The 27,938-nt window shown below is 58.2% G+C and overlaps 1 protein-coding gene across 3 annotated transcripts in view; it reads left to right on the top strand.

Annotated features, from left to right (window-relative positions):
• Positions 1–27,530, top strand: part of CERK (ceramide kinase) — a 37,285-nt gene extending 9,755 nt beyond the window's left edge. The window contains exons 2-14 of one of the 3 annotated variants that reach the window (XM_088837577.1): positions 11,000–11,113; positions 11,544–11,666; positions 13,078–13,203; positions 14,425–14,488; positions 16,297–16,442; positions 18,418–18,492; positions 19,229–19,381; positions 20,941–21,046; positions 21,564–21,640; positions 22,334–22,539; positions 23,274–23,485; positions 24,845–24,938; positions 25,515–27,530. In XM_088837577.1, coding sequence (XP_088693703.1) covers positions 11,000–11,113; positions 11,544–11,666; positions 13,078–13,203; positions 14,425–14,488; positions 16,297–16,442; positions 18,418–18,492; positions 19,229–19,381; positions 20,941–21,046; positions 21,564–21,640; positions 22,334–22,539; positions 23,274–23,485; positions 24,845–24,914 — 1,472 coding nt within the window. In that variant the 3' untranslated portion in view covers positions 24,915–24,938; positions 25,515–27,530. The remainder of the gene's footprint in view (positions 1–10,999; positions 11,114–11,543; positions 11,667–13,077; positions 13,204–14,424; positions 14,489–16,296; positions 16,443–18,417; positions 18,493–19,228; positions 19,382–20,940; positions 21,047–21,563; positions 21,641–22,333; positions 22,540–23,273; positions 23,486–24,844; positions 24,939–25,514) is intronic. The other 2 variants (XM_055395126.2, XM_088837578.1) reach the window with 2 other exon arrangements.
• The last annotated feature ends 408 nt before the right edge of the window (positions 27,531–27,938 follow it).

Genomic DNA, 27,938 nt, shown 5'->3' with positions numbered 1-27,938 from the left:
CACGCATCCAGCGTGCAGTTCCAGACCTCAGGCTGCTCTTGGAGCAGAGGTGGAAGTGAAAGTGAAAGTGACTCCGTCATGACGCCGTGGACTGTACCGTCCATGGGACTCTCCAGGCCAGAATTCTGGAGTGGGGAGCCTTTCCCTTCTCCCGGGGATCTTCCCAACCCAGGGATCGAACCGGGGTCTCCTGCATTGCAGGCAGATTCTTTACTAACTGAGCCACCAGGGAAGCTCCAGAAGTGGGGATGGAGACAAAGGGAAGGGCCTGCGAGGGCCCCGCTCCTTCCGCAGGGACCCCGCTCTTTCCGCGGGGACCCCCCCTCCTTCCGCGGGGAGCCCGCTCCTTCTGCAGGGATCCTGCTCCTTCTGTGGAATACCACTCCTTCTGTGGGGTGCCACTCCTTCTGCAGGGACCCTGCTCCTTCCGCAGGGAGCCTGCTCCTTCCGCGGGGATCCTGCTCCTTCTGTGGAGTACCACTCCTTCTGTGGCGTGCCACTCTTTCTGCAGGGACCCTGCTCCTTCTACGGGGTGCCACTCTGGCCAGCCGGCCTGCTGCCGTCTGCTTTGAGCTCCTCAGTTAACTGTCTGCCTCCCATCTTGCCCAGAACTCTTGGTCACAGTCGGGGGGAGAGGGTGGCCGCAGACGGCCCTGGAGTCTTGGGCTAGTCCTGCTGACACCGGCGCTCTCCAGCCTGCTGTGCTGTTTGCCGCCTCATGCGGGCGATCCAGGCCGCAGCCCTGGGAGCTGTCCTTGAGTTGCCCCATTTCCGAGACAGCAGTCGGGTCCAGGTGGGAGCTCTACTAGAGCCCGGACCCTGAGATCCTGGGGTGCACCCCCTGCAAGGATACAGGTTTTGGGGTTCCTCTCAGCGGCCCCCACTGCCTCTCCTGGCTGGGGGGTGGGGAGAGCAGGGCTCTTGACGCAGGAGTCAGCGGTTGCACCCCCAGTGGCCAGGGGCTGCTGCTCAGGCCCCCGGAGTTCTCAGTCCCTCGATTGCTAGGCTGGAGGCACTTGCCCAGGGCAGCCTGTGTTGGAGGAGCACAGGGCTGTGCAGGTGGGAGCTGGGGACCAGCCGCGACCTGTGTGTGCAAACGCAGCTCAGCAGGTGTAAGGTCTGCAGGGCAAGGGTCATTGCAGCCTGTCCCCCAAACCCACAGCCCGGGGACCCACAGAGAAGCCCATCCCAAGCAGGTGCGGCAGCAATGTTTCCTGAAAGGCCGGGTCCCGTCCTGTCGCGGGTGCTGATGCAGAAAAGCCCTGGCGGCGGTCGGGCCACCTGGAGCCCGACGCTGGCCTGGGGGCACCCAGGCCCCGCCCGCCACCATCCGGGTCAAGAGAAGCAGACCCATGATGGCGGGGATGTTTCTGCTCGGAGTCTCAGCTCAGAAGCCCACACAGTGTCCGCGGGTCATGGCCGGCGCTGGGAAGGGCAGGACAGAGCCGAGACCGGCAGTGACTGTGGCTCCTGGGCGTCACAGCCGCCCCAGGCGCCACCTGGACAGCCTCTCCCCGGGCCTCGCCCGTGGTCCCTCTGGAACGCGCGGCCCCTCGGCCCCCACTGATATGGGGGGTGACTGCCTGTCACACCAGGCGGGGCCACACTCCCTGGGGACGGGGAGGGGAGGCCAGAGAACCGCGTCTTTTGTCAGCAGAAGCCTTGAGGCTTCCAGCCTAGGGTTGGTTACAAAATTTCAGTCTATTTCTGGCAAGGACTGCGTTACAGGAGAACAGTGTTTTGAGTTGTTAACAATTATAATATTTGCTAATGGTTTGTGCAAATGGCCCTAAAAAATAGATTGCTTTGTTATTAGAAGAAAAATTAGTGCTGGACTGAAAGGCACAGAGAGAGGCACCTTCAAGTTTGGCTGAAGGACCTGAGAGAACTGGGGCTGACCTCAGTCACGTGAGCCGTGTTCTATGGGGAAATGGAAATCACTTCCCAGTATGACTTTATGCAGGCTTCCCGGGGGGCTCAGTGGTAAAGAATCAGCCTGCCAGCGCAGGCGACCTGGGTTCGATCCCTGAGTCGGGAAGATCCCCTGGAGGAGGGCATGGCAACCCACTCCAGTATACTTGCCTGGAGAATCCCACGGACAGAGGAGCCTGGCTGGCTACAGTCCATGGGGTCGCAGAGTCGGACATGACTGAGTGACTGAACTGAACTGATGATTTTATGCAAGGTGCAAAACCTAATAAAATTACCTACCCTGATATACTGTTGATAAGGATATTCTTGTAAATGAAAGCTTACGTCCTTCAACATTAAAGCTATTCCAACTGTTTGCTGTACGTGGCTGCTTAATTATTGTTGTTATTTTTTTTCAAGGTCTTTTTCTTCACCGATTTCTGAGTGGCTTTGTGGATGTTCACGTCCATACTTGCTTGCCTGTCCCGCATCCTGCAGTCAGGGGGCGTGGCTGTGGGTGAGGGGACGCCCCGCCTCGGTGTGTGTATGGCGTCTGTATGTCTGGGTGTGTGTGTGTACACGTCTGGGTGTGTGTGTGTGTGTGTGTATGTGCGCTTGTCTCCAGGTGTGATGTGTATGTGGTGTGTGTGTGTGTATCTGGTGTGTGTGTGTGTATCTGGTGTGTGTGTGTGTCTCCAGGTGTGATGTGTGTGTATTTGGTGTGTGTGTATGTGGTGTGTGTATGTCTGGGTGTGTGTGTATTTGGTGTGTGTGTGTATATTTGTGTGTGTGTGTATATTTGTGTGTGTGTGTTTATTTGGTGTGTGTGTATATCCAGGTGTGTGTGTGTGTTTGGGGTGTGTGTGTGTATCCAGGTATGTGTGTGTGTGTGTCTCCAGGTGTGATGTGTGTGTATCTGGTGTGTGATGTGTATCTGGTGTGTGTGTGTCTCCAGGTGTGTGTGTATCTGGTGTGTATCTGGTGTGTGTGTGTGTGTCTCCAGGTGTTATGAGTGTGTGTGTGTATCCAGGTGTGAGTGTGTGTATCTGGTGTATGTGTGTGTGTGTCTCCAGGTGTGATGTGTGTGTATCTGGTGTGTGTGTGTATTTGGTGTGTGTGTATCTGGTGTGTGTGTGTGTGATGTGTGTGTATCTCCAGGTGTGAATGTGTGTATCTGGTGTGTGTGTGTGATGTGTGTGTATCTGGTGTGTGTGTGTGTGTCTCCAGGTGTTATGAGTGTGTGTGTGTATCCAGGTGTGAGTGTGTGTATCTGGTGTATGTGTGTGTGTGTCTCCAGGTGTGATGTGCGTGTATCTGGTGTGTGTGTGTGTGTATTGTGTGTGTGTGTGTGTATCCAGGTGTGAGTGTGTATATCTGGTGTGTGTGTGATGTGTGTGTATCTGGTGTGTGTGTGTGTCTCCAGGTGTGGTGTGTGTATATCTCATGTGTGTGTGTGTGTGTGTGTATCCAGGTGTGAGCGTGTGTATCTGGTGTGTGTGTGTGTGATGTGTGTGTATCTGGCGTGTGTGTGTGTGATGTGTGTGTATCTGGTGTGTGTGTGTCTCCAGATGTGGTGTGTATGTATCTGGTGTATGTGTGTGTGTGTGTATATCCAGGTGTGAGTGTGTGTGTGTGTCTCCAGGTGTGGTGTGTGTATATCTCATGTGTGTGTGTGTGTGTGTGTATCCAGGTGTGAGCGTGTGTATCTGGTGTGTGTGTGTGTGATGTGTGTGTATCTGGCGTGTGTGTGTGTGATGTGTGTGTATCTGGTGTGTGTGTGTCTCCAGATGTGGTGTGTATGTATCTGGTGTATGTGTGTGTGTGTGTATATCCAGGTGTGAGTGTGTGTTTGTGTCTCCAGGTGTGGTGTGTGTGTATCTGGTGTGTGTGTTTGTGTGTGTGTATCCAGGTGTGAGTGTGTGTGTGTCTCCAGGTGTGAATGTGTGTATCTGGTGTGTGTGTGTGTGTGTGATGTGTGTGTATCCGGTGTGTGTGTGTGTGTGTGTGTGTGTCTCCAGGTGTGATGTGTGTGTCTCTGGTGTGTGTGTATGTGTGTCTCCAGGTGTGATGTGTGTGTATCTGGGGTGTGTGTGTGTATTTAGAGTGTGTGTGTGTGTCTCTGGTGTGTGTGTGTCTCCAGGTGTGATGTATGTGTATCTGGTGTGTGTGGGTGTATTTGGTGTGTGTGTGTGTGTCTCTGGTGTGTGTGGGTGTGTCTCCAGGTGTGATGTGTATGTATCTGGTGTGTGGGGGCGGGTGGCAAGGGTGGGCACTGGTGGCTTGGCTGGGGGGCTGCGGGGGTCCCTGTGAGTGTGTGGCCGGAGCACACTTCCTTAGCATCCGGGCAAGTTTTCTGTGGTCATGCATTCCAGTGCAGCCTTGTAAATGCATCTGTTACTTCTCTCGTGATTTGTAATGTGTAAGTCGTAGAATTCGTCGTCAGTGGACAAAACTGACCAAAATGAGGGTCGTAGCTGGACATTAGGATTTCAAGAGGTTTAATAACATTAAAAAAAATCAAAGACGTATTTAAACTTGAGAGTTTTTTCCAATTTTATGAAGAAGTTGCCTCTTCTTTTGTCTTCTTTTATTTTGAATTTGTTTAGTTTTTACAGCATTGCAAAAGTTGATACCCGTTAAGATTTCCATTTTAAACTTAAGAAATGTGATCCTAAACTGCACTTTAACCACACAAATCCTAAACTTTAGCATGTGCCACGTGCAGTTTAATACCCCAAGGCGGGAGGGCGACAGGGAGAAGCCCTTCTGGTGAACGAGCGGTGGTTCTGTCCTCTGGGGCGCGTCGTCCACCCCTGCCCTGCGTCCTCCAGCGGGTGATGACTCGTGACCGCATCACTCACGTCTACTTGGGACACTAGTGGTTCTTTCTGCACTTCCAACTGTTTTCTTTCTAAATACTTTTATCACGGAGGTAGTACATGCTGTTCCATGGAAAGATGGTCTTGTCCTTAATAAACAGGAGCTCTTTAGTTCTTTGTTTTATGATCGAGTTGCCTAAAGAGCTGTTTCTCAAAATCTGTAATGTCTGTAGAGAGTAATTAAACAGTTTGCATCTGTGGGATTCCAAATCGAGTCGTCTTAAGACCAGGAGAAGTGAAGCCGCACTGGGATGAGGACAGAACACTCACGGTGGATGTTCTCAGCGTCCCCGAGGTGTGCACCAACACAGCGCCCGCTGCCCACGCGGGAGGACCAGGTGAAGGCATGTCTGAGCATGCCCGGCGCTGCCCGCTGGGCACCTGGGAGGTGGCACAGGGCGCATTCTGTTTGCTCGCCCGATGAGACTTTCTCTCTAAAATGTTCAAGGCCCTTCTGGTTGTGACAGAACACGAGCTCTCAGAGCCTTGTGGACCGTCCCTCAGATCGTGAGCATCCTTTCCAAGTACCAGTGTCAGGGGCTGCCTTGTGGCACTGGGTCAAAGTGTCTCCCCCAAGTGCGCTGGTAAAACACCCATCCAGTGGGGACCTCGCTAGTGTGTTAGTCGCTCAACCGTGTCCAACTCTTTGCCACCCCATGGACTGTAGCCCGCCAGGCCCCTCTGTCCATGGGACTCTCCAGGCAAGAATACTAGAGTGGGCTGCCATTCCCTTCCCCAGGGGATCTTACTGACCCTGGGATCAAACCTGGGTCTCCTGCATTGCAGGTGGATTCTTTACTCTCTGAGCCACCAGGGAAGCCCAGGGACCTTGCCGCCTGTGGTTTTAAACTCTTTGGTGACTCGTAAGTTCAGAGCTATGGCAAGGCATCCTTGAGAAGCCGTTGGTTTGAGACAACAGGTGAACATTTTCGTGGAGGTTGTGTCCAAGCCCTCTTGCTGTGGGTTGGGTTTCGTAGTGGCCCTGTGGACAGCTCCGCCACAGCTGGCACACGAGGGTGTGCAGCGAGCCCAGGTGGGGGGACTGGGCAAGAATTCCGAGGGGCCGGTTGGAGCTGGGGGGCAGTGCAGCTGAAGCCCCCGTGTGTCCTGTAGGACCCGGGGGGCCTGCTCTGCCTGGAGTGAGCCGTGGCAGAGGGCGTCGGTCCGTGACACACGCACAGGGGTACACATCACGCAGATGCACGCACACACAGAAACACGCAGAGCCGGGAGGGAGCGCCCACCGGGCCTGGGGGCTGAGCGGGAGGGACGTCTGTGCCGGCAGACAGGCGGGGGCATCAGGCAGTGACATGGCGGGATTGAGTCCCACCCGCTGCACCTGCCTCCAGTAATTAAGGTTGTTTTAGGACGTGCGTGTCAGAGCGTAAATAGTACGATGCATGCCCGAGTTTTCTTCTGGACGCTTGGAGTCAGCTGGGTTCAGACTGGATAGGACCACCGACCCTCCAACTAGGCCCGCGTGAGTGCCCGCTCAGTGACTTTTTTTTTTTTTATTGAAGGATAATTGCTTTACAGACTGTTGCTGTTTTCTGTCAAACTTCAACATGAATCAGCCATAGGTATATGTACATCCCCTCCCTTTCGAGCCTCCCGCCCATCTGCCTCCCCTTCCCACCCCTCTAGGTTGACACAGAGCCCCTGTTTGAGTTTCCTGAGCCAATCAGCAGATTCCCGTTGGCTGTCTGTTTTACAGCCAGTAATGTAAGTTTCCGTGTTGCTCTCTCTACACATCTCACCCTCTCCTCCCCTCTCCCCAGGTCCGAAAGTCCATTTATGTCTGTTTCTCCACTGTTTCCCAGTAAATAAATTCTTCCGAACCGTTTTTCTAGGTTCCATTTATATATGTTAGAATAGGCTGTTTCTCTTTCTCTTCCTGACTTACCTCTCTGTAATAGGTTCTGGGTTCATCCCCCTCATCAGAACTGACGCAAACGCGCTCCTTTTTATGGCTGCGTGATATTCCGTTGTGTGTGCACCACAGCTTCTCCATCTGTTCATCTGTCGACGGACAGCTGGGTGGCTTCCGTGCTGCAGTGGACAATGGGATTCACGCGTCTTTCTCAGCCTTGGTTTCCTCGGGGTGTACGCCTAGGAGTGGGGTCGCTGGCTCACATGGTGGTCTTATTCCTGGTGTTTGAAGGAATCTCCATACTGTATTCCATAGTGGCTGTACGCCCAGTGACCTTTTAACGTCTCAGGGCCAAACACTCCACCCTCGGGGGGAGCTGAGCGCCTCTGTTTCTGATAGAGTGGAGGCCAGTGCCAGGTTACCCTGTGCATGATGATGGACCTTCCCCCACGCTCCCCGCGCCCCGGAGGCCCTGCAGCTCCTTCCCACGGAGACCCCAGCCTCTGGCCTTCAGGGAGGCGTGCCTCAGGCTTGCTCTTCTTGCTGTCCCTGTGCGTGGCTGCCTCAGGAGTAAAGCCTCTCTCTGCTGCCGACCTTGGCTCAATGCACACCCAGCAGGATGAGCCTGGTGAGGTCCTCTGTTCCCTTGAATCTTGGGGATCTCACAGTGGCAGGGCTGTGACCCAGTGTGGGCGCTGCCAGCCTGCATGCGTGCTGAGTCGCTCAGTCATGTCCAACTCTTTGCGACCTGTAGACTGTAGCCCACCAGGCTCCTCTGTCCATGGAATTTCCCAAGCCATTTCCTCTTCCAGGGGATCTTCCCTACCCAGGGATCAAACTCACGTCTCCTGCATCTTCTGCCAGCCTGGGAGTTCACTGAATCCAAGCGCCCAGAGCCTAGAGCTGAGCAGGGGGCTCCTGCCTGGGTTGGGAAGCCTCAGAGGTCTTCTGCCTCTTGAGTGGTCTTATCCAAGCATGAAAGGAGGTGGAGGGAGCCCCAGTCCTCCTCCCCGGGCTCGGTCCCCAAGAGGACAGAGTGGCTCATGGTAGGGGACCTCCTCTGTCTGCCCGATCCAGTCATGGGACACCATTTGTCCCCGGGGTGGCCGTTGCCCCAGGCGGACTCCTTTTCTTCATCTCAGGAAATTTAAAAAATCACCCTGAGAAAGTCACCTTGCCTTAGTAATTTAGTAGAGCAGAGGTTTTATAAAGGCTGCTTTATAAAAGCAGTCTTATAGACTGCCGTCCCAGCAAGGCTGCTTGACTTGGCTGAACTGTGGTTGAAAATCTTTGACTTCTGTTGTAGGTGTGTGTGTTGGTGGGGACAGGGGGCGATTATCCAGAGTTGAAAAAAATCCTTGTTTGATCAGAGCAGGTGTTGGCACTGGGCTTGGAGCCTCAGTTTGCTCTCTGCTTCCTGTTTGGAGAAGGTCGCTAAGACCACCAGCCCTGGAGGCAGTGGGAGACGCTGGCCAACCTCTGGCAGAACCGGGGCGGTAGGGTGGGCGGCGTTAGTGGCTGGAGCCCAGGGGTGCTGCTGAAACCCTCCAGTGATGGACGGCCCCACCACGAAGAGGTGCAGGGATGGGGGTGGGGGAGCCCTGGGCCAGGGAGGCACCCAGGGAGTCGAGCGTCTGTTCCAGAGCCTTCTGTTCAGAAGTTTGCTTGAAAGGGGATGTTGGGTTGTAACTATATGAAGGGAGAGGGAACGCCCACGAGCCTCGACCCCTGATCCTGCGAGGTCGTACAGCTGGCCCAGGGACGACGAGGGTGCCTCCAGCTGTGGCAGGAGCAGCTCGGGGAGCGCCGTCTGGGCGTGGATGCCGGCCCTGGTCGGTGGGGGACGCTGCTCAGGGAAGACGCGGTGGGCAGCGCGGGCACAGCCCCTTCATCTGTCCAGTGCGACTGCACCGCCTGGCATCACTCACCCTTTCACAGAAGACTTTGGGCTTTTTATCTAATCTCGTGTGCAGCGCAGGGCGACGCAGAATGCGAGCCAAGGGAGAAAAACGCTAATAAGTGCAGAAGAGGGAAGCGGCCCCAGTCCCCACCATCAGTTCTCGGCCAGGCGCGCCTCCCATGTCTGTCGACAGACGTGAACTGGACACTCACACGCGTGTGTTCACAAGTGCACTGCTGAGCCCGGAGGCCCCTCCGCTCCAGCACAGGCAGGGTGACCCGGGGACCGCGGCGTCGTTTTCCCTGCACTGTGCCCATGATTGATTCTTGGAGCCACACGCAGCCAGCAGCACCGGGGACTAAGTGACCGGCTTTGACCAGGCCATCCCACCAGCCATGCGTGACTTAGGACCTCTCCCAGACTCTCGACGCCCCCTCACTGGAGGGGAGGGTTTGGAAGACGAGGGCGTGACACGGACCTGCAAACGCGAGGCGACACACAGCGGGCACCTAGGCACACAGCCTGGGGTCAGCGGGCAGGGAGGAGGAAAGGAACCTGCCATCAGTGCGGGACCCCGCCCTCCTCACCCCGACCCGGTCGCTTCCACAGCCCCGGCCGGTTTCACCTGTCAGCCCCACGTGTCGTCGGGAGGTTCGGGCTGAACTCTCGGCCCCGCAGACGGAGGGGCCGAGGGAGCCGGGTGGGACCGACCTCTGTTCCAAGCCCGTCACCCACCAAGTCCTGCTTTTTGATTGCCGTCCCCCCCCCCACCCTCACCACCAGGCTTCCCAGGTGGCTCTGTGGTAAAGAATCCGCCTGCCAAGCAGGAGATGTGAGTTTGATCCCTGGGTCGGGAATATTCCCTGGAGAAGGAAATGGCAACCCACTGCAGTATTCCTGCCTGGGAAATCCCATGGACAGAGGCACCCGGTAGGCTCCAGTCCTTGGGGTCACAAAGAGTCGGACGTGACCTAGCGCCTTAACAATACCAACAACCCCCCGGGCACAGGCTCGCCCAGGACGGCCTCCGTCTGGATCCTGGATCCTAGGCTTGTCCTTCCTCAAGCGAGATGTAGACAGTGGTATTTTTTTCAGGTCCCTGTGATCTGCATCCCGTTTTAGAGAAAGTAATTCTGTTTGTCACCACGTCTGTTCCGTGGACAAGCAGGGCGCGTGTGAAAGATTGTTCCCCGCTGACCTGGTTTTGTTTTTCTTCTCACCCAAGCAGCAGATGAAGCTGTGGGTAAGCTGGGTGTAGCAGAAGATGCAAGAGTCACCCTGGAACTTTTCCCTGTTGGGGTGTTAGAGCCCCCCACCTCACCCCAGTGAAAGCACCTCGGTCTCGGGCCCTCTGCAAGGCACCACTCCCAGATGTCCCTGCCCCTGCTTCTCTCCTGGGCAGCCCCCTCCCAGCCTCTTCTGGTCTGACCGCTGGCAGGCTGGGGTCAGTTACCCCTCGGGAGCAGGGGGTACGAGAGGGGTCACTGCTTCGGAGAGTCAGAGCCCGGGAGGGAGGCCCTGGGTGGAGGCTCTACTGGGTTGGCTCTGCCCAGCTGGCTTCCAACTCTTCTGCGAGTGTTTTTTTCCTGCCCCACCCCAGCACCTCTAACCCTGGGGACACCCTGCTCTCGGCCTTCAGGGCCTCTGAGCTGGCTCTTGTAACGCGATTTCCTTAGGCCACCAGGCCAAAGGTGATGCAGGGTCATTCCAAGTGTCACAGTGCTGTCGTGTCATTTAGCTGTCGCAGAAACGGAGCCCGTCGGCGCGCTCGGAGGCCTCCGAGCCAGCCCAGGGCCTCGAGGAGCTGCCGAGCGCCTCTGTGTGAAGGTGGGCGGGCTTGGGGGATGTGGCCTGTTCATGCTGGGGGCTTGACGTCCAGCCTCCCTGCTCCCAGGTCCTGTCCTCGGCGAGCTCTTTCTGGCCCCGCGTTCGGGTACCCACGGCTGTGTCTGTGTCTGGGCTTACCTGAGGCCCGTGGTGGCGACTGGGTCTCCAGTCGCGGGTGTTCCGTGCTGTCCTCCCCGCGTCCACCCAGGCGCCCCCTCCCTCCTCCTGCGCCCGAGTGGGTGGTTGGGCCCTGAGCCCTTTCCCCCCTTGGTGTGGCCCTGGCCCCGGCACATGCGGGCTCCTGCTCTGCCCCGGGCCTCCTTCCCGCTTCACTTCTGAGCAGACTGAACCACAGGTGCTGGGGCGTGAACACCTTTCCCAGGTTTGGCACGGGAGCTGGCCTGAGAAGCCCCAGCCGCTTCAGTCCCTGTGGATGAAAAATCCCGTCTTCAGATGGCGTGGACTGGGGTCCCAGCCTTATTTAGCGCCGAGGCTTAGGATGACACAGAACTTGTCCTCTGCCTTTGGGATGTCCCCAGCGCCATGGAGTTGCTCTGCTGCTGTTCAGGTGAGTCCTGCGACCCGCTGAGTGAGGACGTGGTGTCTTTGCAGATGCCTGCTCTGTGCCTATTTCCGAGATCATCACCGTTGAGGAAACGGATGTTAACGGGAAGCAATACACCAGCGGAAAATGGCAGAAGATGGAAAAGCCGTATGCTTTCACAGGTAATCTGCCCGAAAGTTCCTCGTAGCTCCAGGCAGGTCACATGAAAGAGAACTTCTTTGTCATTCACTTAACAGACTCATTGTGTCCCTGGTTTATCTTTATAGAAAGGTCTTTGTATCATTTTCCCAAGCTCTGGGGTTTTTTTATTGTATTTTTTACTGAGGTATAGTTGGTTTACAGCATTGTGTTAATCTCTGCTGTAGAGCAAAGTGAATCAGTTATGTGTATCCAAGCTCTGTTTTTAGTGTTTTGTTCATCTTTTTTATTTATTTCTTTTCACATGGGTTAAAAGAACTGAGGGGTAGGAGCTCTTCCCTCGTATACCCTGGAAGGGATTAGCCGGTCAGAGCAAAGGGGAGCGTTGGGGGAGCTGGGGGTGGCCCGGGGTCTGCGTGCGGGGCTGCGCTCACGCGTGTGTTCCCCGTGCAGTGCACCGCGTGCGGAGGGCCCGGCGGCACCGCTGGAGGTGGGCGCAGGTGACGTTCTGGTGCCCGGAGGAGCAGCTGTACCACCTGTGGCTGCAGACCTTGCGGGAGCTGCTGGAGACGCTGAGTACGTGCCTGGTTTGTGCTCAGCGCAAAGGCGACGGGCGAGACGCTGTGACTTCTCAACACTTTGCTGGTTAGAGGACCGCGCGGCGGGGGTTGCACGGAGCCTGGCCCCCCGGGCGCCAGCGCCTTCACTTACAGACGCGAAGCTGGCACCGTGGGCCTGGGTTTCTTTTCTGGGAAGTGGGGTGGTGAGGTGAACGGAGGACTAGGCTGGGTGCCTGGGGCACACCTGTGTCCACCCGGGGTGTCTGAGCTGAGCGTTACTGCTGCGCAACGGGGGTCCGTCGGTCCCCCTCAGAAAAGAGTAGGTTCAGCTCGTTCCGCACCTGGAGCGCCCATGTTATTTGGGTATATGTATCTTTTGGATTGAACAATAGTTGACTTACAGTTCAGGTCAGTCGCTCAGCCGTGTCCGACTCCTTGTGACCCCATGAATGGCAGCACGCCAGGCCTCCCTGTCCATCACCAACTCCCGGAGTTCACTCAAACTCATGTCCATCGAGTCGGTGATGCCATCCAGCCATCTCATTCTCTGTCGTCCCCTTCTCCTCCCGCCCCCAATCCTTCCCAGCATCAGAGTCTTTTCCAGTGAGTCAACTCGTCGCATGAGGTGGCCAAATTATTGCAGTTTCAGCTTTAGCATCAGTCCTTTCAATGAACACCCAGGATTGATCTCCTTTAGAATGGACTGGTTGGATCTCCTTGCAGTCCAAGGGTCTCTCAAGAGTCTTCTCCAACACCACAGTTCAAAAGCATTTGATTTACTAAGTTGATTTACAGTGTTGTGTTAATTTCTGCTATACAGCACAGTGACTCAGTTATGTGTGTGTGTGTGTGTGTGTGTGTGTGTGCGCACGTGGATACGTGTATTTTTCTCCAGGTTCTTTTCCGTTGTGGTCTATAACACCACACTGAATGTGGTTCCCCTGTGCCACGCAGCAACAGGACCTTACTGTTTATCACCCTTTATGTGCTATTCTGCTAACCTGTTGTGGGTATAGTCTCAATACACAGTCTCAAAAACTCAGGACAAACTTCAACCACCGAAAAGAAAGCGTGTGTTTAGGTTTATTTTCTATCATTTAAAATTAATTTGGCATCTAGATCTAAAAATTGGATTTTAATGTATTTGAAGACAACATTTCCCACGTAGCAGCTGCAGAGTGGCTTCCTGGCTTGGGAAAAGCACGTCTTTGGCTTCGCATCTGGGCAGTGGGACTTGGACTCTGCATTTCACCGTCTAATTCTGCCGGGCGGGACAGGTGTCTACTACCCGCCGTCTAACCAGCGCGTCCTGACTGTCCACCCATCTCAGACCGCTGGCACTCGGTCCTCTGCTTGTCCAGCTGGACCTCCGAACAAGTCTGAGTGCGTCCCTTCCCTGTGACTTAGGCACTGTTGTTGTCCCGTAGCCTCTAGACCGAAGCACTTGCTGGTGTTCATCAACCCGCTCGGAGGGAAAGGACAGGGCAAGCGGATCTACGAGAAGAAAGTGGCCCCGCTGTTCACACTGGCCTCCATCACCACTGAGATCATTGGTAAGGTGTGAGCGCTCTGCGCGGTGTGCAGAAGTAAGATTGGGAACAAACCAGGGAAGGTTTTCATTGGATAAGACTTTGTGTGTGTGTGTGGCCATACCACTCAGCTTGTGGGATCTCAGTTCCCTGAGCTTGAACCTGGACCCTTGGCCGTGGGAGTGTAGTCTTAACCACTGCACCGCCAGGGAATTCCCTGTCTAAGAGTCTTTTAACGAAACAGAATGTCGGGGTTTTGGCGTGCTGGAATGAGAAGAACGCAAAGGAAAGAGCGAAGACTATTCCAGCCAATGGTTAGCGTATGAATCCCTCAGGAAAGACACTCAGAGGGAAAAGGACAAAGGCCACAGGCAGGAAGTTCTTGCAGGAGATGCAAGCAGTTAGTAAGGCTTAGAAACCGTTTCACCAGTGAGTGGCATTTTAAGAAGCACAGTGCGATGCCACGTTTGTGGCACTGAGTTTCAGAGCAAGTTCTCGATGCCAGGAGGCTGTGGGGAGACAGTGCCTCCTGCTCAGAGCCTCGAAGGTTTTGTGTAAACTTATTAAAGGGCCGCTTGGCAGTGCGGGTCAAGAGTCTTAGGGTTTTCTAAACTTTCCAGGGGAAACCATCAGCTGTGCAGAGAGCGAGGTATGCAGATGTCTCTGGCCTCAGTTTTATAAAAGCGAAACACTGGAAACCGCTGATGCCCCAAACGAGAAACATGATAACACTGTGGTGAATCTGGAGGAACAGCTTGTAGTTCTTTAAAATGGTCTTTACAAGGAGTTCAGTGATGAAAAGGGGGTTGTGCTGCGATGCTGAGGGAGACAGAACGCACGATTGTGCACAAGGGAGTTTAAACGTCACAGTGAGCAAGCGGACTGCAGCCCGACGGCGTCCACATGCGGCAGTTCTAGAAGTTACAAAGGCCTTGGCCACTAAGGGGGAGCTATGAAATAGAAGAGGTGACCTCCTTCCCCCCAAATCGTTATTTGTTGTCTATTAAGCGCCAATAACAGGACGTCTTACCCACGGAGTGTATACTAGGAGGCCGTGCTCCCCGAGGCCGGCTCCATCCCTCTCCGTGAAGGGGGTTTGGGGAAGACTAAGGAGGGTTCCTTACAGCCAAGCCGCCCAAGGATTTTCTAGGCCCTCAGTTTAAAGTGGTTTAACCCGCCTTCACTTTAAAGCGGATTCTCAGACTTGCGTGCAAACGCTGCAAGCTCATGCTGTCTCTCCCACAGTAACGGAACATGCCGGTCATGCCAGGGAGAGTTTGTACGAGCTCAACATAGACAAGTACGACGGGTGAGTGAGGGGCCCCGTCCGCCACCCCCAGTCCCTCCTCACCGGCCCTGTGCCCTCCCTCAACATAGACCTGTACGACGTGTGAGCGAGGGGCCCCGTCCGCCACCCCCAGTCCCTCCTCACCGGCCCTGTGCCCTCCCTTCCTCCGGAAGCAAAAGCTTCTCCTGCAAACTGGGCAAAGCAGGAACCTGAGGAGGACCCTGCGTTCCTCTGTTCCTCAGAGGACCGCCATGGAAGTTTGGTTTCCCTCCTCAGTCTTACCGCGTCATACAGAAATCTTTTCATTTGAAGGTGATCACCTCTTGTCCCTAAATATCTGTGTGTATGCCCTAAAGTCGAGGATGTCCTTCAGAGCTAAGATGCTGGCATCACTGCCCAGGAAATGGGCCCCAACACAGACGCCGCCACCCGTGTGCTGTCCTGACCCAGGTTCTGCCCGTGCCCCATTAGTTCCCTAAAGCAGAAGAGCCCCGGGGCCGGCGTGGCCTTCAGACGCAGGGCCGTGCCTCTGGCCTCCTGTAACCCCGCGCGGGTCCTCGGCCTTCCTGGTGGGACCGACTGCAGAGAACCGGCCAGTGACTGCCGCCCGTCCCTTGGTTTGGGGTCCGAGGCTTCCTCTCGGTTGGGACCTGGGTGTGCATTCCTGGCTGCGATGGCGCGGGGATGCAGGGCTGGTCCCCGTGCCCCACGGCAGGAGGGGTCGGCCCCGGCCGGAGTCTGCATCTCTGCTGTTCCTGTCCGCTGGTCGGCTCCTGCAGACCGGCCTTTTCTGCCTCAGGCACAGCCGTCCCCATGCCCGGCGCAGGGCTGGCACGTGGCCGGGGCCTGGTAGATGAGCAGAGAGCGGGAAAGGTGGTGAGGAGGCGGGAAGCTCACACGCGGTGCCCCTCTGGGCACGGGAGGTTTGGTTGAGACCCACATGGCGAATAGCACAGAGGTGCAATTGGACCCGGGAGGCCGCCAGGGCTTATGGGTCCCGGGCAGGAGCAGCTGGACGCTGGCAGAGGGCACGGGACACGGGGATGCTCTCCAGGACGTCTGGGGGAGAATCGGCTAGTCCCTGTGACCAGGTCCTCACCAAGCGTCACCCAGCAGGTTTCAAAGCCTGTGTAGCCAGCAGGGGGGCACGTCAGCTGAGCTGGGGGCCTGACCCGTCCAGTCACGGGAAGGCTCAGGACCTCGGTGGCCAGCGTCTGTCTGACCCTGGTCCCTGTCTCCAGCTGTGTGACCAGGGCTGACAGCACCGTGTCTGCTGGCGCTTGGCGTCCTGAGTGTCACTGCTCCTGGTCCCAGGGCCCCGAGAAGGCTCTAGGGTCCCCAGTGGGCGACTGTGGCCCTGGGGACGTCAGGCAGCTTGAGGGTCAGCAGATCCAGGGTCACACGGCAGGAGTGGGCTTTGGTGGGGGAGGGGCCAGGAGGGAGCCATGTGTCACCTGCCAGAGGGGCCGAGCTCCTGGGGACCTTGGTCAGGGGCTGGCAGGGGAAAAGGGGCCTGTGTGGGTCTTGCCCGCTTGTCTGTGAGCAGCCGTGCTGGAGGGCAGGGGCGTCCTCTGAGGCCTGGTCCCAGCCCCGCCTTCACTTGGTCCGCCACGCCCTTCCCGGCCTCTCAGAGGCCTGTGGCTATAGCGGTCCAAAGGCTCCTCTCTTTAGACACAGGGGGTCTGATGCCGTCTGGCGGGAGCAGGAGCAAAGTGGGTGGGTGGGGGCCGGCCGGCCCAGCGGCACAGGCAAGCGGGAAGGCCCTGCCTGGACCCTCGGGAAGCTGGGAGCAGGCGGCAGGCGCTGAGGCCGTCCCGTTCCTCCGGCAGCATCGTGTGTGTGGGCGGAGACGGCATGTTCAGCGAGGTCCTGCACGGCCTGGTGGGCAGGACACAGAGGGACGCCGGTGTGGACCAGAACCAGCCCCGGGCCACGCTGGTGCCCAGCCCGCTGCGCATCGGCATCATCCCTGCAGGTACGCCGGCTGGACGTCAGGTTCTGTCCACTGGGGTGGGCGGGGTCTGTCCCCTGGGCAGGGCCAGGTGTCGGGCCTCTCCCCTGGGCACACAGGTCAGCCTCAGGGTCTGTCCCCTGGGTACAGGCCGGGCGAGTCGCCCGTGGCTTTGCCTGCAGGTTCCCTCCGTTTTGGGCGTGCTCTTCTCTCCATGCCCTGGCGTGGGACACGGCTGAGCGGGGAGGGGTCCTGCCCTCCTCCCCGTGCACCGGGTGCCCAGCAAGTGGTCTGCGCCCTCAGAGAGCTGACTGTTGGTGGTGGGTGGGCAGGGGGGCCCCGGAGCACAGTGAGGGAGAAGGGGAGCCAGGGAGCAGGCGGCGGCCTGGAAGAAGCGACTGGTGCCTGGTGCTGGGGGCTGGGTGTCAGGGCGGGGGCCCCTGGGGTGTAAGGTGGCTGCCTTGTCCCGAGTTGGCTGGCTCAGTGTGTTTCGTGACTCGAGGAAGCACCTTGTTCTTTCGAAGAACCCACTGTAGTAAGTGGGTAGGGGGTGAGGCAGGGGCTTTGTGTACATCTAACCGGGAGGGGACGCCCTCCCCGCCCTGGTCTGAGCCGCAGAGGCGGGGATCCTGGTGGGTCAGGCTCGGGTGTGGATGGTGCCGTCACCCCGTTTGCTAGCTGAAGATGCGGTGAGGTTGCACGGTCAGAGGGTACGTTTGTATGTTATGAGTTTATATGTTACCAGCCGTAAGAAGCCATCAGTTAGCTTAGATTAACTATAAACACTGAAAGAGCCTTCACTCTGATCTCAAACTGGACCGATTCTGTTGCTCTGAGAGATGACCAAGGCCGCCTGCGATCTAGCGCGTCCGTTCAGAAGCATGGACCTGCGGCTCCATCCCACGTGTGTAGAACGCTCTCGGCTGTGGACACGCGTCTGGACCCTGCCTGCGGCCGGAGCGCGCGCCTGTCAGCACGGCGGTGCCTGACGGGTGTCCGTCAGTGCTGGTCGTGTCTGTACAGCATTTACTGTGCAGTTCTGAGCACCGTCAGTTTACCCAGGGCAAGTCCAGACTGCGGTGTTCAGCTGTTCCGCAGACGTGTTGAATTTCAGATTCAGCCCCGTCCCCAGCCTGCTGAGGCAGGATCTCAGGGGTGGGGCGGGGCGCAGGAGTCTGCTATAAATACGCACCCAGGGGATTCTCTGCCCACTCAGGTGGTGGCCCAGTTAGAACCAGGACAGGCCCAGGGAGGACCCGTAGCGTCACTGACCCAGGCGCTAGCTGGGTGCGCTGAGGTCACCTGCCCCTCACAGACGACCCGGGACTGGGCTGGGCTGGGACTCCGGGCCTCTCACAGCCCACGGGCCCGCCCTGCTGATTCTGTGGCCCTCACAAGCTGTCCTGTGTGCGCTTCCCCTTGAGCCTCTCAGAGCTGGTGGTCTGGAGCCCCAGGGCTGCTGCCCATCTTCATAGCAGGCGGGCACTACTGCAAGTCCTGCCCCCCGCCCTGAGACCCACCCCCCATACCCCACACAGGGCCCAGAAGAGGCCTCTGACAGCTCTGAGAGCTCACTGATCGTAGTCCATGTCAGTCTCAGCATTCCTGATGATGCTGAGATGCAAAGAGCCGACTCACTGGAAAAGCCCCTGATGCTGGGAAAGATTGAGGGCGGGAGGAGAAGGGGACGACAGAGGGTGAGATGGTTGGATGGCATCGCTGACTCGATGGACGTGAGTTTGAGCAGGCTCCGGAAGATAGTGAAGGGCAGGGGAGCCTGCCGTGCCGCCGTCCAAGGGGTCGCAAAGAGTCAGACACGACTGAGCGACTGAACAGCAAACAGTACCAACCTCAGCAGCTAGCTCTGTAGGTAGAGTGTGTCTGCGCCGCGCCTGCTCCCCGTCCTTGGAAGAAGAGGAAGTGCTTATTGCTTCCCTACTTGGAAACACCCTAGGATCTTAAGCTCTCGCAGTGACGTTAAGACCTGTCCCCGACCTAGGGTCGACAGACTGCGTGTGCTACTCGACGGTGGGCACAAACGACGCGGAGACCTCGGCTCTGCACATCGTCGTGGGTAGGCGCCACTGCCGTGCTCGGCTCGCGGGGCCCTGGGGCTCCGGGCGCGTGCGGGCGTCCGTCTGTCCTGCCGGGCGGGTGCCCTGGCCCGTCTCCTCACAGGGCTGTCTGCCACCCTCCCCTGCTGCCATCCGGCTCGTCCAGCTGGGTGACCTTGAGAAACACAAGAGCTGCTCAGACCCTCCAGGGCCCTCACCCCGCCTTGGGGCGCCTGGCACCTGTGCCAGGCCGGCTCTCCCCGCACCCCCTGCACTGGCCAGGTGCCCCCCACCCGTCTGGAGCCCTGGTCTCAGCCCTCTTTCCTGCTCAGGACTCAGCCCCTTATCGTCCTGGGGGGACAGACCACCCCCCCAACTCCTCTAGACAGCGCGTCCCCTGGGGCAGGAGACCCTGCAGCACTTGTCACTGCTCAACGCTGTCCAGGCGCCGGCAGGGCCCCCGTGTGGCTCCCTGCCTGTCCTCGTCCCCAACGGCAGTGCTATGCTCCGTGTGCCCCGCAGTCACAGAAGGGCCGTGTTTACAGGCGGAGCCGTCGTGACTTCATGGCTGAGAAGCCAGGCGCCTCGTCCTCCTCAAGAACACTGTCCTCTCAGCAGCCTTTAGCGAGCTTCCTGGCCCTTTGTTGTTCCCTCCCCACACAGCAGCTTTCCAAGCCCCTTTCGGAAATCTGAGCCAGGTTCCCGCCCCGGGAGCCGTCCGGCCGGGGGTGGCTCCCACACGGCCTCTCTCCACAGGGGACTCGCTGTCCATGGACGTGTCGGCCGTGCACCACAACAGCACCCTCCTGCGGTACTCGGTGTCCCTGCTGGGCTACGGCTTCTACGGGGACATCATCAAGGACAGCGAGAAGAAGCGGTGGATGGGCCTTATCAGATACGACTTCTCAGGTAGCCCGGCTCCCGCCCTGCCGTGCGCCCCCAGCCCCTGCCTCCTCACTCTCCCTGGGGCATGGGTCCGCGGGTCCCCGGGTGCAGGGCCGAGGGTGGAGGTCGACTGACTCCAGGTCGGATGAACCAGTGAGGGTCTGCAGTTTCGGGCCATGTGCAGCCCCAGCTTTCAGAGTTTAAATGCAGAGTGAAGTGAAAGGCTCTTAGTCGTGTCCAACTCTTTGCGACCCCGTGGACTATACGGTCCTTGGAATTCTCCAGGCCGGAATACTGGAGTCGGGAGCCTTTCCCTTCTCCAGGGGATCTTCCCAACCAAGGGATCGAACCCAGGTTTTCCGCACTCCAGGCAGAGTCTTTACCAGGTGAGCCACCACGGAAGCCCCAATGCAGAAGGGAGCTTGAAAGGGTGAAGGGCTCAGAGTCTGACACTCTTGTGGCTGAGGTGAATGCCTTGGCTGTATTATTTATTTTTATTTTTTGGCTGCACCACGTGGCTTTTGGGATCTTACTTCCCCGATTCCTCAGGCTCTGAGCAATGGATGCGCAGGGAATTCCCTCCTCTTTGGCTGTATCTAATGTGTCATTTCTCTGGTCACTCCCCTCATGGTTCGCCTTCGGGTAGAATGTGCAGGCACAGCTTGGAGGCATGTAGGGCTCCGTTCCAGACCACGTTGAGAAAGCCAATGTCAAAGTTACGCAGGTCAGGTGACTTTCTTGCTGTCCCTGTGTATGGCAGTCATGTGTCATATGGCACTACAGTGTATGTGCTGTGGACGGCAGCGTTACATCTGAGGAAGGGCCGTACCTTAGTTTGAAGGTTCTTTACAGTTAAAGACTGCTAACCGCCGTCTGGGCCTTCAGTGAGTCGTAACCCTCGTGGGTACAGGGTCTTGCTTCCGTGATGCTGCTGACGGATCGGGATGGGGGTGCTGAAGGCCGGGGTCGCAGTTTCTTAAAATAGGACAACAGTGAATCTTGCCGCGTCGATCGGCTGTTCTTCCGGGAGCGATGTCTCTCTCACCCGCAGTGAAATGTGAGGGCGCTTCACCCACAGCAGACCTTCTTCAGAGCCGGAGTCGGCCCCTCAGACCCGCCTCTGCTTGTCAGCCGCGTTTGCGTTGTCTTCTGCACCCGCGTCGCCACTTCGGCCGTCTCCGCGGCATCTTCCCCAGGACTAGATTCCGTCCGAGAAGCCGCCCTCCTTACCTGAGCACGAGGAGCGGCTGCTCCTCAGTCAGCGTCCTGTCATGAGAGGCAGACCCCAGAGACCCCAGAGTTGAGGATGACAGGCCCAAGCCTGGGGGTGTGCCCGGGGCTCACAGGCGGAACCCAAGGCCTCGAGGGGTCCCTGGTGGCTGAGACGCCCCCTCTGCCGGCACGGAAGGCAGCCCTGGCGGCCGGGAGCCTGCAGCGCCCGCCGAGCCGGTGGCGGCGGCTCAGCCCGAGGCCGGAGGGGCCCTGTCCTTCTGCGGACGCTCTGTCCCCAGCGTCCCTGGCGACCCGCCAGCGCCCCGCGAGGCTGACGGCGCCCCCTCCTCTCCCTCCCGCTCCGTCCTCAGGGTTGAAGACCTTCTTCTCCCATCACTGCTACGAAGGCACAGTGTCCTTCCTGCCGGCTCAGCACACGGTGGGCTCCCCGCGGGACCGGAAGCCCTGCCGGGCGGGGTGAGCGCGTCCCGCGTGTGTGTTTCTGTTCAGATGGGGAGACAGAAGCAGGACCGGCTTTGGTTGTGAGTGGGGCGGTCCTTGCAGTGCAGGATGGGGGGCTGTTTCATCATGTCCAGCAGCCAGGGTCCCCCACACCCTGAGCTCTGGGCCGCCGTGTTACCTGTTGTGCGAGGGGAGCAAGGGCTCAGGCGGGTCCACGGCTGGCGCTACAGCTGGTTTCTGCTCCCACCGGTGCCCACCCCCCCCCCCCGACTGCGGGCCGAGCTCACCCCTCCCCGGAGCCGACACAGGGCCCCCAAGGGATGCGCCTGCCTTTTTGTAACTCCCATAAGTTTCGGAGAAGGATCTGTTGCCCGTGTAATTTCTAAGAGTGGATCTGATTTTGAGAGCTCAAATTAACGCGTAAGCGAAATATTTGTAAGTGAAGCCTCTGAGGCCGCACTCCTGCCGTGCGGGAGGGGCTGACGGGCCCTGCTGTCCGCGCATCACTGACCAGCTGCTGGTGTCGCCACAGGTGCCCCGTGTGCAGGCAGAGCAGGCAGCAGCTGGAGGAGGAGCAGAAGCGCTCGCTGTACGGCCTGGATGGCACGGGTAAGGTGTCCGGGCCAAGGCGGGTCCCTGCTCCCTCTCTGCGGAGCACCCGAGCCTCGGTTCCTCCAGGCCAAGTACCCGTGGCCTTTGCCAAACCTTGGGGAAGAGCAGATTTTGTGGAAGGGCCCCTCTCGCCACGTCCCTCTGAGTTACCCTGTGCCTGTCTCCAGAACCCTCTAGAACTGGGGGTTCAGCGAGTGGCCTCACTGAGGCCGTAGATGAAAGCCGTGGGCTATTTGTGGAGGCCGAAATTTGTTTCATGTCATTTCCATACATCGCACGATACTTTCCTCATTTGATATTTTCCCCCCAACCATTTAAAAATGTAAAACTTAGTCTTAACTCACAGGTCACACACACTCAGGTGGCCGGCCAGATCTGGCAACCCCTGCCCTAGATGGTGGTCCCAGAGCCCCCCACCCCAACCCTGGGGAGGACTGCCTCTCGGGAGGTGACTGCGGGCGGGCTGTCTCTGTGTTGATGCTGAGGGGTAGGGAGCCCACCCCTGCTTGCCGGGTCCCGATTTAACATGGCGTGAGACAGTTGGATGGCATCACCGACTCGATGGACATGAGTTTGCGTAAGCTCCCGGAGTTGGTGATGGACAGGGAGGCCTGCGTGCTGCAGTCCATGAGGTCGCAAAGAGCTGGACACGACGGAGCAACTGAACTGTGATGCTTCCTCCCACTCCAGAGGAGGTGGAGGAGTGGAAGGTCCTCTGCGGGCAGTTCCTGGCCATCAACGCCACCAACATGTCCTGTGCTTGTCCCCGGAGCCCCCAGGGCCTCTCCCCGGCCGCCCACCTGGGGGACGGCTCCTCCGACCTCATCCTCATCCGGAAGTGCTCCCGGTTCAACTTCCTGCGCTTTCTGGTCAGGCACACCAACCAGGGCGACCAGGTAAGGGTGCCGCGGCCTCCGCGCCGCCTGTGTCAGCCGCGTGCTCCGCGCCGCCTGTGTCAGCGCGTGCTCCGCGTGGGCGGCCCTGGGCGGGCGACTGCTGTGCGCGCGAGGGGCAGCAGGGAGCGCCTCTGCCTGCCTTCCGCCCCCTGGGAGCCCTTGGTCGTCCTGCTCCTTATGAAGCCTGTGAGCACGGACAGGCGCCGCGAGTGTTTGCACACACTCCCCTGCTGTTTCTCCTCCTGTTCACAGGCAGGGCAGGCTGAGGCGGCGCCGTTTCCTCTTGCCCTCGAAGGCCACTCGCAGCCTAGTCTTCGGGCTCCCGGGCTGAGGCCCTCCCAGCAGACGCGCCCTTAGTCACCGTCACGCGTGTAGTGATGGGGGGACCCCGAGTCTAATGCTTTCCAGACAGCTGCAACCCTGATTGGTCTCAGATTGTTGTAAAGTTCATGGCTGTTAAATTTTTTCTAAGATCTGGTCCAGCAGTGTATTTATGTGACTTTTAAAGTACCACTTGTTAAAAAGGTAAAGAACGGTACAAGTCGCTGCCCGGGAGCTACAGGATTCTTTAATGGGTGTCACGCAGTGTAGATGAGACCGGGTTTTAAGCGTGGTGGTGACCATTTCTCGTGTCCCCACGTTGTGGGGGGCCTGCTGGGAGGCCCCCCGACGGTGGTCATGCCCCCAGCGCAGCGCCGCTGAGAGCGTGTTCCCGTCTGGCTGTCCCTCGCTAGTTTGACTTCACCTTCGTGGAAGTCTATCGCGTCAAGAAGTTCCAGTTTGTGTCGAAGCCCATGGAGGACGACGACAGCAGCGTGCTGGGCCGCGGGAAGAAGCGGCTGGGACAGCTGTGCAGTGAGCACCCCACCTCCTGCTGCTGCCGCGTCTCCAGCAGCTCCTGGAACTGCGACGGGGAGGTGCTCAGCAGCCCGGCCATCGAGGTCAGGTGAGCCGGGCATGCCCAGGGCTCCGGGGCCCCAGGAGCCTGGCACCCTGATGCCTGCAGTGTGCGAGCCCTCGGTGAACACACGGGCGTGCCCAGGGACGGCCCCGGGAGGCGCCCTGGCCTCGGTGCTGGGAAGATGCTGGGGTGGAACCCCCCCCTTCACTTTCTCTGCCACAGCCTGCACTGTATTCCCTCTCTTGTCTCCTAACGACTTAAACTAACAAGCTCCCGTTGTGGGCACTTTCGGAGCCCTGGGTCCACTGACTCCACCAGGACGTGCTCCGACCCAAGGAACCCACGGCCGAGCTAAGGTCCAGGTGCCAGGCCTGCCCCTCCAGCCCCAAATCCGTTAGGCCTATTGTATTTGGACTTGGGATTCTGCAATCTGGTTATATATATTACATAACCAGGTGAAATGTAAGTGCCAAGAAAGTTTTTTTTTTTTAATATAAGTGCCAAGAAAGGTTTATTCCCCATGGAAGGACACAGTCAAACGCGTTTTCTTTTTTTTAAAAAAAAGGGCTGTTGATGGAGGTGTGGGTGTAAGCGTGCTAAGTCACTTTAGTCGTGTCCAACTTTTTGTGACCCCCATGGACTGTGGCCTTCCAGGCTCCTCTGTCCATGGGGAGTCTCCAGGCAAGAATTTCCTCCTCCAGGGATCCTTCCCACCCAGGGATCGAACCTGTATCTCTTAATGTCTGCTGCATTGGCAGACGGGTTCTTTTCCACTAGTGCCACCTGGGAAGCCCCTAAGAGATTGAGGGGAACTGTTTAATTCTAGAAGGATTCTTTCTATCCTGTACGAACGTCTCTTAAGATCTTGAGAGAAACGTGAAAGTGTTAGTCGCTTAGTTGTGTATCTTTGCAACACCTTGGACTGTAGCCCGCCAGGCTCCTCTGTCCATGGAATTTCCCAGGCAAGAACACTGGAGTAGGTTGCCATTTCCTTCTCCAGGGGATCTTCCCAGAAGAACTCGGGTCTTCTGCATTGAAGGCAGATTCTTTACGACCACCAGGGAAGCCCACTTTAAGAAAACCAAAGTGGACCCTCATTGGCCATAGTGAGTGGGTTACGTGAGGAAGGTGGCCACAAGTGAGCACCCAGCCCCACCCCTGCAGCGTAGAAGGACAGGTGGGAGCACACCTTCCACATTTCGGCGTGCCGCGTCTGTCCTCCCTTATAACCCCACTTTAGATGGCTTCTCAGGCAACCAGCCACTGACCCCAGCTGGATCTCTCTACGCTTGGCATCCAAGCAGGAGCAGGCTCTCCAGCCTCCCCTAGTCCTGGCCTGCTTGCTGCTGTTCTTGCAACCGGGGCACAGCCAGTGTGGCAGTGACCGTACACCTTGCATCTCAGGGCAGGAGGGCTCCAAGGTCCCAAGAAAACCTGTCCTGCAGTCCTGTGTGCGGGGCTCCGCCTTCGGTAGACTCATCTCACAAGTTCAGGAAATGCAAGTATTTTTAATGCTGGCTTAGGAACGGTTGACAGTTAGTTAGGAAAGGTTCTCTCGCGAAATAGATCCTGTGCATTTGAGAGATATTATGGTGCCTGGAACAGCACGGCACTTCGGGGGTTTTTGTGACGCAGCATCTGAGGCGCCTGTGATGTCATTCATAATGTGGGGAGGAGGCCCTGCTGGGGTGGGGGGGTGGGCCCAGGAGCCCCTGAAGACCTCCAAGCCCCAGGCCCATGTGCTGTGCTTGTGGTGGAAGGTTGGCCTCCCGCCTCCCGGACTGTGTCTCCTGACGCTCAGAGTGCTCCTCGTGGGACCCGCCCCGCGGCCCCGTGGGCTCGGTTCTGATGAGCCGACCCAGGAGGGGAGGGAGCTGGCCTGTGGGGCTGTCCTGCTCCAGGTGGGTCTGCACGGTCCCGGATTTCCGTTGGCCATCACCGCCCTTTTCAAACTCGGTCTCTCAGGGGTGTCAGGACATTTCTCCGAGCCCCTGACCCGCCCCCCTGGTGACTGAGGCCTGCCTCGCCCCCGGGCCGGGGGTCGGGACCTCAGCGTGGCCCTCTGTCTCCGCAGGGTCCACTGCCAGCTGGTCCGGCTCTTCGCACGAGGAATCGAAGAGAGCCCCAAGCAGGAGCCCCGCAGCTGAGCGCCAGCGTGGGGACGCGTCTCAGACGATGACGACAGACCAATTATGTTGCGATACATTCAAATTTAGAAATTTATTTTTGATAGTTGAATATTGATTTTAGAAAAAATAACGTTTTTGTCAGCAGTGTTTGTGGACGCATTTGGCATTTTCGGTTCTGTGTGCGTCTGCGGGCTGCATGTAGCGTGTCTCAGCCCCGGCAGGTGGCCTGTGCCGGCTGGGGTGCGCCGGCCCCTTAGACTGCAGCCGTGCTGACGGCCCGCCCGTGGCCCTAACGCAGCAACTCTGGGCCGGCGCGTTCCACCGCGCGCGTCCGTGGGACCCCTGGGCTGCCCGGCAGGACCTGCCCTGGAGCGCTGGTGGCCAGCGCCTGCCGAGCTGCAGTTCTCTGTAGCACTTGCCTCTTTCCTCGCAATTAGAGCAGCACATCTGGGCCCTTCCCTTCTTGCACATCTGCAAGGCAACGTCCTAGTCTCCCTCTGGGGCAGCCTGGTCCAGCGAGCGGGAGGGACTCCCCAAGTTGCACTCCTGTGTATGTGAAGAGCTCAGAACCCTCTCCCTTCACAGCAGTGCTTCTAGACAATCCGGCAGGACAGGTCAGGTGCCTCGGAAACTGGCCGCTCGTGGAGCCCTGGCGAGTGTCGCAGCGCTTAGATGCCCTGAGCGCTATCCCCATGGCGGGGGCTGCCGTGCCTGGGCCCAGTGGGCAGATGGGAAGCAGCCTGTGAACTTCAGGCCGAGCGCCCCACTGCCCTGGGGAGAGGGCCCTGTGTCCCGGGGTGCCTGGTCTCGGGTGCAGCCCCGAGTCTGTACACGTGATCCAGGCCCATGCCTGTGTCTTCACGCTTCCTTCATGTATTTATTGCAACATTTGTCCTGTAAACCGGGAGAGTATGAACAGCGTCCTCGCTGGCCTCATTTTCATTTGCTTGCTGCGCAAGTGCGGGCCCCACCCCGGCCCGGGGGGGTGCCTGGCCCGGCCCGGTTATGTGTTTGTGCTTCTGTGCGTGGACGACGCGTCTGCAGCAGCTTTATCTGAGACCTAAGAGGATGCTGCCCCCACTTGGACTTGTGAAAAGGGAGCCCGACTGTTACAAGAGGCTGTCTGAGGGCCGCCAGCCACCACACAGGGTCCGCGGTCACCCTGGCGTCTAACAGAGGTCCTTCGTTCTCAGAACCCGCACATGTGACATCCTGTCTCATCACTCGTTCCCACCCAGGGCAGCTTCGACAGGGGTTTTTCAGGAGACCGTGTTCCTACAGGGTCCCCAAGAGGGTCTCCACAGTCTTGATCATCCCTGGGAAACGTCAATCACTGGTCTGCCCCAAAACCCATTGCTGTTTCTAGAAAAACCGTCTAGGCTGAGAGTTCTATTCAAGAAGGAACCCCCCACCCCCAGCCCTGTAACGCCACGTGGTTCCCCAGTGGCCTTGGCCATATTCACCAACCGCTTGCTGACCTTCAAAACCACAGATTCTGGAACTGTCCCTGGAGGTCATGTGACTGTCTGGGCCCCCACCCCACCCCAGGAGCTGCAGACGACCCCACCCCGGGACCAGGGTACCTTTCCGACCTTCCCGCAAGCCAGGACTCTGGTGGAGCGACCACAGCGCCCAAACTCCAGGATTTTAAGGAAAAGTCGGAACTGATGGCTGGACGAGGAGGACCCGGGGTCGCTGCGAGGCGCTGGTCCAGTCGTGACCTCCGCTGTGCTCAGTGGCGCCGCGGTTCCCTTGTTCCCGGTTATGCAGAGGCCAGGGCGGCCAGCGTGCCAGCCCCTCGGCACCAGCTGACTCTGCCCTCACTGCGGCCCCGTGGAACTGGCAGTGGGAATGGAAAGTGGCTTAACTTCCTTTCTAATCTTGCTGGCTTCAAGGTTAGAAAAGGTGAATTTGCTCCGATATGTTTGAGAAGACAAATAAAGTTGTTACTTTGTGCAGAATGTGGCCTTCTTTTTTTCTCTTAGAAATTCCTGTTGTTCAAAGCAGAGTATTTTTTTTTGTGAAAACACGTACAATTTAAAGAAAATGAGCAATGGTGAGCCCACCCCCCCACGCCAAGGAATTGATCTTCACCCCCAGGCTCCTCTCCATGTGCCCTTGTGGACCGAGCCTCCCCTGCCCCCGAGGGAACTATGGTTTTAAAACTGGAGCGAATTGCTTGCTTCACCCACGTGAGGGGATCAGAACACAGCACCCCACGTGGGCCACTTGGGCATGAGGGTGTAATGAGCAGATGCCAGTGAAGCAGCAGCCAATGAGACAGAGCGGCCTGCCCCTCCCCACACCTGCCTGAAGGGACACGCCTCCTTCGCTCGGGGGCCACCCGTGTCCCTGGAGACAGTCAGCAC

Source organism: Moschus berezovskii, chromosome 6 (genome assembly GCF_049115385.1).
Source record: "Moschus berezovskii isolate FMDL1 chromosome 6, NW_MosBer_1.0, whole genome shotgun sequence".
NCBI classification, from domain to species: Eukaryota; Metazoa; Chordata; class Mammalia; order Artiodactyla; family Moschidae; genus Moschus; species Moschus berezovskii.
This window is presented reverse-complemented; position numbering and strand designations above follow the sequence as displayed.